General features: G+C 36.6%; 1 protein-coding gene across 4 annotated transcripts in view; it reads left to right on the top strand.

Annotated features, from left to right (window-relative positions):
• The window catches only part of LOC106869128 (probable E3 ubiquitin-protein ligase HERC4), a 99,900-nt gene that overhangs the window by 47,926 nt on the left and 42,800 nt on the right, over positions 1-9,174 (top strand). For all 4 annotated transcript variants that reach the window (XM_014914692.2, XM_014914691.2, XM_014914693.2 and 1 more), the window contains exon 3: positions 5,098-5,263. In XM_014914692.2, the coding sequence (XP_014770178.1) occupies positions 5,098-5,263 (166 nt within the window). The remainder of the gene's footprint in view (positions 1-5,097; positions 5,264-9,174) is intronic.

Raw genomic sequence — 9,174 nt, 5'->3', positions numbered from 1 at the left:
GTAAGAGCTCTCTAAACTTTGCCCAGGCTATTCTTATTCTAGCAGCTACACTTTCAGCGCACCCACCCCCACTACTAACTTGGTCGCCCAGATAGCGGAAGCTATCGACTACCTCTAGTTTTTCACCCTGGAATGAGATAGAAGTTGTTTCCTGTTTGTTTGCAGTCTTTATTGCACCTGAACATCTGCCACAAACAAAAACTAACTTGCTAGTTAACCTGCATTTGATGTTGCTGCACCTCTTATGTGTCCATAGCTTGCACCGGGTACATCTTATAGAGTTACTACCTACTCCTTTTCTACATACTGAGCAGGGCCATCTACCTGAAGGGGTTTGTGTTTTATCTACCTTCCTACTGTTTCCTTATTGTCATAATGATGTTGCTGATATTTCTAGTCGTACGTAGTACAAACAGTACAAATCTATGAATTTTAGGGCTGAACACAGTTAATTTAATTGACCTCAATACTGATTTTATCTGCTCCTTGGAAGGATGAAAGTCAATCATCCTGAACATGTATTTAATTCTAAATCTAAAGGGGTATTATTAATACCACAAAGTAAATGAAAAATCACAGATCACTCCTAAGTGCAAAACAGCATTTGCAAGAGATTCAAGCTCAAGTTGACCTACATGTTGCAAGTTCAATTCTTTATTTAGCCTTTACTAATGTTCTTTCCTTCCTCTATCACTGCAATTTTTCAAAGTTCAGTATAAAAATTCATCCTCATTGTTTTCACATCCACTTTTCTATGTTTGCATGGGTTGGACAAAATTTGTTGAGGCAGATTTTTCTATTGCTGGATGCTCTTCCTGTCCCCACCCTCACCTGTATTAAAGTAAGGAAATGGAAAATAAAAGTCACTGCTTGTATGATGGGGCGGGGCACACACTATTACATGAAAGCAAGGCAAGAAAATAGTAACACATTCATACATACACATATAAACAGGCTGGTTTCACTCAGAGTTTTGGTCAGCCCAAGGCTGTAGTAGAAGACACTTGCACAAGGTGCCATGCAGTGAAACTGAACCCAAAGCCATGTAGTTAGGAAGCAAACTTCTTACGACACAGCCATTTCTGCACCCAAATATTTATGGTTGTTTAACAATAGCTTTCAGTTTTTCTTCCTTTATTTTTTACTTTCTTCTTACTGTACTAAACTGTGATGCTGTAATAACTTGGATTACTATATAATTTGTGGTGTTTTTTTTTCTTTTTTTCTAACACTTCATCTTTCTACAACAGTACCTACCCATCCTACTACGAACAAATCTATAAAGTAGAAATAGAAGTGGGACTTGTTGTCAGCCACCACTGGCTGTAGTGGAGATTTCTGCTTTGACTAACAGCATATCAGAATTACTTCAGCAAAAATGTTTATCTTCTAGTTTGAACTCTTTATACTCTACCATTAACCACCCAATTTGTGAAGCAGAAGTAGACCAACTTGTCTGTTTTTCAGTCTGAGCCAAGTTGGTTAAGGTGCTTCACAGTGACTATGGTAAAGCTTGGACCCTTAATGTTCTTCTAACTATCAGCTGTCAAGTAGAAGTTATTTCTGGTGGGATTGTTGCTTTTTCCAGCTGTTACTAATTGACTGAAGCAGGGACAACACAGGCACTATAGTAAAATTTGAACTACTGCCCATCGGATCAATGGTCTAGTACCTTGGGCTTACAACCATTATTCCTTATAACAAGCAATCTCTCTCTCTCCACATAATCACATGTCTAGTTTTTTTGTTTTTTTTTACTTAGCAACCCACATAGCGTCATCCTTGATGCATAGGAACTTATGAGTTTGCAAGTCAGGACATGTTCAGTGAAACATCTCTGTAATTCATCTTTTTCTGTCATCATGGTGTTTGAATAGTAGTGGTGTTAGATGATAGGCATCAACATTAATCTGTTGAATGCTTACGTGTTATGTTTTTTTTTTCTTGCTTTTCTAGTACCATCTTTTGCAATATTTCTGTTCTACTATCCCACCTAAACTACATCTATTGCTGTATTAATATAACATCTCATAAACTGCAGTAGCTGCAGCTATAGTTTTTTAATTTTTGTTTTCTTATTTATCATCTTCATATGTTGATGTCAGGAAATGAGTGAAGACACTCCTCACAACAACAAGGAACTAACAAGGGAGACTCTAAATGGTTACTCATTTTGCTAGAAGAAATAGCAGCAAAATCTTCTTCAAATCATAAGCTACTGTTTTAAAGAAAGTCACATTGGATAATGTAGTACTAGATACAGTGTGGTTGAATAATAGATGAGCTGAGCACAGCTAAGTGTTTCTGGTTGTAACCCTGTTGGATCATAGATTATCAGAGGTTAAACAATAACAGCTGAATTGGACTATGTCCATGAAGAAGTTTCTACATGCTCTCTTGATCTATTAGAAATACCAGTCAAATCTCTCTCAAATCATACCTATCATAAAAACAGAAGAATATCTTTGCTCATAAGCCTGCTGGATGAGGGCTGCCCTGGGGTTAAATAACAACTGGTTTATGTTTAAGTAAGGTGGCTGACAAATAGCATACATATTCCATATTCATTGGTTGTTGGTCAATAGTTAAAATCTGTTGCAACCTTTCTGTTGTTCTAGGGTAGAACATTTTGATCTATAGTAGTTCGTTTCTTTTATTTGTCAAGGGAGTAGTTAGCAGATTATTTGGAAATGTTATGTATGATAGACTAGGATATATCCAGTGGAAGATATATCTACCATTTATGTCATGCCCAGAAAATGAGACTGAGCACTAACTCCTTATGGCTTGAAGGAGATATATTTATAAATTGGAGAGTTGGGGTGGATGAACAATGTGTGGTCAGTATCTTTATGGAAGAATGTCCATCAACACTGAGTTAACTTCTTTTTTTTTTCATACTTCTAAAATTTTCTATAAATGATATCAAGTTCAAATACCTAAAATTTATTTACCCTAACTTGATCTTGGTTTTGTAACTTTGTTTTAAAACCATCACTTGAAAGACTATCAAGAGAATAAAATCTGTGTGTGTGTGTGTGTGTGTGTGCTGAATATATATACAATTTAACTGACTTAGTTAAGTGGACCTATACATTGGTGTATGGTGTCTGTAGGTCTTATTGTCCCACCTTTGACTGCATTCTTCACATAGCTCATTGTGTGTATCATAAAAGGTTGGATTTCCTCTTCAAAGCCAAAACAAAATGTTGGCCTTAAACAGTTTCTAACACAGCATTTACACAGAAAAGTACTTCCTCTACACTAGAGTAACATTCACACATTTAAGACACATAGTACACATACACACACACACACACACACACACACACACACAATTCTAGATTGTATCTAGTCGAAATAAAGAATGATCAATACATTAACTGCTAACTCCCTATCTAGTTCTGTTCAGTTCAGCCTCCTAACTACTATAATAGCCTCTGATCTGGTATAAACACACTAATTTTGTACTACTCTTAATCTTAATTCATTCACTGCCACACCTCATATCATTACTACTTTGTCATTCCTGCTGACTTCCTTATGGCTGCCATCAGGATCCACAATTATGCAGAAAAGCCAATAAGGGAACCTTTACATAGCCATTTCTTTTGCTAACCAAATCTTAAAATCAAATTTTGCTATCCTTGAAAAAACAAGGCCACATTTGATGATGTAATGTTAGATAACTATAGCTGAGAAAAAAATGCCTTTGATCATAGATTTGCTCAGTTAGAACTAACTTAGTTTAAACAATTACAAGTGTATGTAATAGACTGGGCAGTGGAGAGGATAGAATGTATCCAAACTTTTGCACTTCACTCCACACAGTCAACCATTGCATTCTCTGTGCACCCAGTGTTGTTTTCAGCTAAGCAGAGGTATGGTATACATGAAGCAATAGATTTGTTGGGTGTCTGACTGATTATTTGCATGCCATAGGTCTGCTTGATCAAAGTTGACCTTGGATTACATAACACCCACACTTGAATAAGTAGTCCATCCACACCTCATAAGCACTTAACCCCAATCCTGTCTTCTAACAACTGCAAGCAACATTGTTTATTGAACTACTAACCTGCAACAGTTCAAGCAGAATGTCCTTCCCTCACACCATTTCTATTGACTAATCACTCACTTTATAAGGGCCCCAAAGGAGCTATGAACAGTCTTTCTTGCTCTATTTCAGACTCCTTAACAAAAAGAAAAAATGACTGTTCAGGTGCCCAATCTTTGTTTAAGTGGGGATGTCAAGTGTTTAGTTCAGCGTTTCTCAGCCGGAGTTCCACAAAAGGTTCCTAGGGGTTCTGCAAGAAAGTGAGATAAGCTAATGCTAATTTCATGATAGTAATATATATATATATATATATATATATGTTAAATCCAACTTACGTTGAAAGTCAACAAAGTAAGTTTGCTTTAGAAGCATTGAGATGTATTGAAATATACAGACAAGGAAATAATTTTATTCTCAAATGCAGGATAATGCTTTCCATGTTATGAGGCTAGTCTCTTTTATAGTCTGTTTTTAGTTTATATTTGTAACATTGTGGAGAGCATCTTTAGAGTCTTTTACCTGTGTTGAGTTTGCTCTACAGGATCTAATGTGAAAAACTCTTGCAGTTGAGCAATAAAATAACAGCACTTCTCCAGCTTAACGTATGTTACTTTAATGTTATCTTAAAAGTATTTTATTTTATTTTGTAATGTTTCACAAATAAAGTAACTGGCTCCTGTGAATCGCTATTTGATTTTTGCATTGTTAACCATAATCTCATCTGTATCGTTTAAAATCATAGCACTATCTTATAAAAAAATAATAAAGTTATCATCTGGTAATGTTCAGTACACTTTGACTTAGTATTTCTGATATGTGTGCACACACCCATGCAGTATTGTTGCTTCTTTTTGTACATATCAGAATGATTAATCATCCTCATTTCTTGTGTGGTTGTGGTGGTGGGGGGTTTAACTGAAATTTAAAATATTTGCAGACCACCTCATATAGATATAACTTTTAAACTTTAGGTACCCTTCCCACGATGTGTTGTTTTTACTGTACTTATGTAAACTTTGTTGTTCTTTTTTGCTTTACAGTACATGTGGCCGCATTGAAGAACCTGTATGTGAAGCGAGTGGCAATTGGTGTCTATCACAGTTTGGTGCTGCACACAGGTGGTGAGGTATACAGCTGGGGAGATAACAGCAGAGGACAGTTGGGAAGAGCTGCTATAGCAGATGATGAATGGTGGCGAATACCAAAGTAAGTACTAGGAGGTGGGAAGATACTATCTTCCTCAATATCTTGGTGTTTATCTTTCAATTCTAACCATAATCCAGATCCAAACCTATTAAGGTTGGTTCAGTATTTGCAAAACCTCTAAGGTACTTAGGAGAAAATTTCCATGTTAGGAAGAAAGATGGAAAATCGTTAAAACAAAAAGATTATCATCAACTATCTAATGAACTGAGAGCCTAGTAACTGGCACCTTTCTTGCCAGCTGCTTATCTCCTAATCCTTTTATATTAATTACATCCATCAAGGGTTTTAGGCTAACATATCAATCCCAGTAATTATTTCAGTCTGATATTTATTTTATCAATTTCTGTTTATTGATTGGCACGGTTATCCTGTTACATAGAGAGATGCAACTGCAACACCATTTTGCATCAGTAATACACACATGCAACCGGTTTCAGTACATCAAATTCCACTTTAAAAAACATAGGTTAATTTGGTTATAAATACAATGTGATAGGGGAATGTAGGGAAGAATAAGTGATGACTGGCAGGACAGAAGTAGGTGAGGAATAACAGAATATTAAATATACAGCATACAGGGAAATGGTGAGAGTGAGAGGAGAGGCAGATGTAGTACTGGAGGAGAGTGAGATGTGTACGGTGATTGAGAAGGAGAGATAATTTTGGTAGCACACAAGGGTGATCAGTATAAAATGCAAGTGCAGAAGGACAATATTAATAATTGTGGATGAATACGGTGTGAAGTGGTTCTGCTAAGTGAGAAAGATAACTAGTATCACAGAATAAGATGATGAAATATGTAGTTTTACTCCCATTTTAATAACAGACATAAAATAATACAATTATGAAGAAAATGAAGAGGTAGATTATAGAAATAATGAGTGGTGGCAAAGGCTTGAGAAGAAAATCGTGCTGGGGGCATAATATGTGTGTATGTATATGTACACACATACATTGTGTTTGCATGATGGGTGGGTCTTCTTAAGCACCATATATCTCCGGTCATCCTAGTCCGTTTTCATCTTCATGAGGTTCAAAGTCCTGAGATCAGCTTTTACTACTTTATCTCGTAACTTCTTGAGTCTCTCTCTTAAAAGATGAGAACGTCTTTATACGGCTATTCTCATCCATATGCATTACATGTCCATACCTGTGCAGTCTACTTTCTTGCAGACTATATCTTGATTCCTCTTATGCCCATTTGTAATTCATTGTTTATGCACACTTGTGTTGTACATCCAGTGAAACATGCTAGTTTCGTTTCTTCCTAATCTTCACAAGTCCTCTGCATTCAGGGCCCATGTCTCACTACCATGTAGCATTGCAGTTAGTAAGCAAGTGTCATACAAGCTGCCTTTTCATTTTGAGAGAGAAAATCCTTTTGCTACTAGCAGAAGTAAAATCTCTCCAAGCTTTCTCCAGTCTGTTCATATTGTAGCAACTATACTTTTGAGACCTCCACCTTCATTACTAATTAGGCCACTAATGGAACAGAAAGTATCTACTACCACAAAAAAATCCACTTGTGCATTTGTCAAAAACTCTTTTCCATATGCTTGTAGTACTTATTGCTCCTGAGCACCTGCCACATACAAAGTCTATTTTCACTTTTAACCTGCCTTTGATACCACTGCATCTCTTATGTGCCCACAGTTTGCATGGGCACAATGTATAGAATTTCAGCCTACACTTTTGTACATATTGAGCAAGACCATTTCTCTTATGGAAACAAGGATTTGTCTGTTTTCCTACTTACTAGGACTTATGTCTTCACTAGATTGATTTTTGAGATCCTTTGCTTCCATACAGGAAGTTTCTTTTCTAATTCTCCTACAGAATTCAGCATATATCAGTTCCCACAAGCAACTAATCTTAAACTTGTCTATTATGACTAGGAAGACTATGATGAATAGGAAACTGAGAGCCAAGCTTTGATGAACTCTTATGTGCACATTAAACTCATCGCTGTACTCATTGCTAACTGTAACCTTGCTGACAGCATCTCTGTATATGACTTGTATAGTTCTCACAAGCCATTCATCTACCCGCTAGCTTTGTCAGAAACCACCAGGTCACAGAACAAGGCTTCCTGTTGACAGCAATCTTCAGGTCAACAAATGTTAAGTGTGGAAGCTTAGTTTTACTTAAATACAAGCAGGTCTCTGATCATTGACACTCCAGTCATGAATGTCTTTGTAAGGGCATATTGAACTGTATTATTTCACTGTAACCTTTCCATTTTTAAAATTAGCATCTGATTTTAAGATTTTAGCTGCTGTTTCTAGCAGGTTGTGTGACTATTTAGAGGCTGTTGTTGGCCTGAATAGTTGAACTCAACCTTACAAGCTAACAAACCACTGCAGCTGTTTACTGTGGCAAATACTTCTTATACCCTATTCAGAGCCAAGTGACCTGAGGATTTTGAGATTTAAGTGTCTATGCCAAGGGTAAAGTATGAGGTTAGTGACAAAATTTGAACCCATTAATCTCTCAGCTGGTTGGTTCGTTCATTTGTCTGCTACCCTCCATCATTGGTCGTCCACTTAATCATATGCATTAAATTTAAATGCAATCACTTGCAAATTGAAATTTACTGCATATCAAAATATTTCTTATTCACTGTTACCACCTCTATTCTATATATAGCCATATAACCACTTGCCTGTAGGCTGTTATCTGTGTTGTGACACACATGCAGTGTGAAGTCTGAAACCACTTCCTGGCTGTTTGCTTCTGTTGAGTCAAATATGTAGAGTTTTACTTACATTCTTCAATCTGTTTCTCTAAGAAGTAATTAGAATAGTTTGGATGTTGTGCTCAGATCATGCAGAGCAGTGGGCTACCACTGCTACTTTTACTACTGCAGTTATCACTTCTTAATACCACTATTACTGCTACTACTCCTACCAGCTCTAAATATTTCATATTACTACTATTTTTACATGATCACTGTCATTACAGCAACTGCTACTGGTGTTTCTTATAACTACTACTACTACTGGCAACTAATTACTAGCAAAAGCAGGAACTTGTACAATCAGTACCATGGCAAACAAAATGCTTAGCAACATTTCTTTTGGTTTTACATTCTGAGTTCAAATTCCACCAAAGTTTGACTTTGCCTTTCATCCTTCCAGACTTGATAAAATAAATACCAATTGATGAGCACTGGGGTCAATGTCATTGACTTACCCAAATCACTAAAAATTGCTGGCTCTGTGCCAAAATGTAAAACCATTATTACTAACACTAATTAGTTATTATCACCACAGTAAACTGGGTGTGGTTCATGTGATAAATTTGTTTATTTTCATGAAACAAAATCATAGGATTTTCTTTTCTTTTCATTTTACTGCTTTGCATCCATTTCTCTTTTCTTGTCTGGCTGTGATGTGATGTTTTCTCCAATAGCCGATGCAATTTGTTTTACAAGTCAGTGTTATTCTTGCAGCTAGCCACTTAATCATGACAAACTAGTGATGCCTGTTTTATAACAGTGTTAATATATCCTAATCTATGCAACTTTAAAAACATAACTAGTAATGTGTGGTGAGAAAAATAACTTGAAATTGTTTTTCTAATTTTTCCTAAAAGAATGGGAAGACAACTTTAGTCATGTTTTTGGTTTTATGACTTCATCAGTAAAACAGCTTTCATTGTACTTGCTGAAGTTGTGATGAAAGGATCATCATCATCATCGTCATCGTTTAGCGTCTGCTTTCCATGCTGGCATGGGTTGGACGGTTTGACTGAGGACTTGTGAGCCAGAAGGCTGCACCTAGGCTCAATCTGACCTGGCAAAGTTTCTACAGCCAGATGCCCTTCCTAACACCAACCACTCTGAGAGTGTAGTTGGTGCTTTTACGTGTCACCAGTACGAGGGCCAGTCAGGCGGTTCTGGCAACGACCAG

This window comes from Octopus bimaculoides, chromosome 5 (genome assembly GCF_001194135.2).
Source record: "Octopus bimaculoides isolate UCB-OBI-ISO-001 chromosome 5, ASM119413v2, whole genome shotgun sequence".
Classification (NCBI taxonomy): domain Eukaryota; kingdom Metazoa; phylum Mollusca; class Cephalopoda; order Octopoda; family Octopodidae; genus Octopus; species Octopus bimaculoides.
Note: the sequence above shows the minus strand (reverse complement) of the source record. Positions and strands in the feature narration are given on the sequence as shown.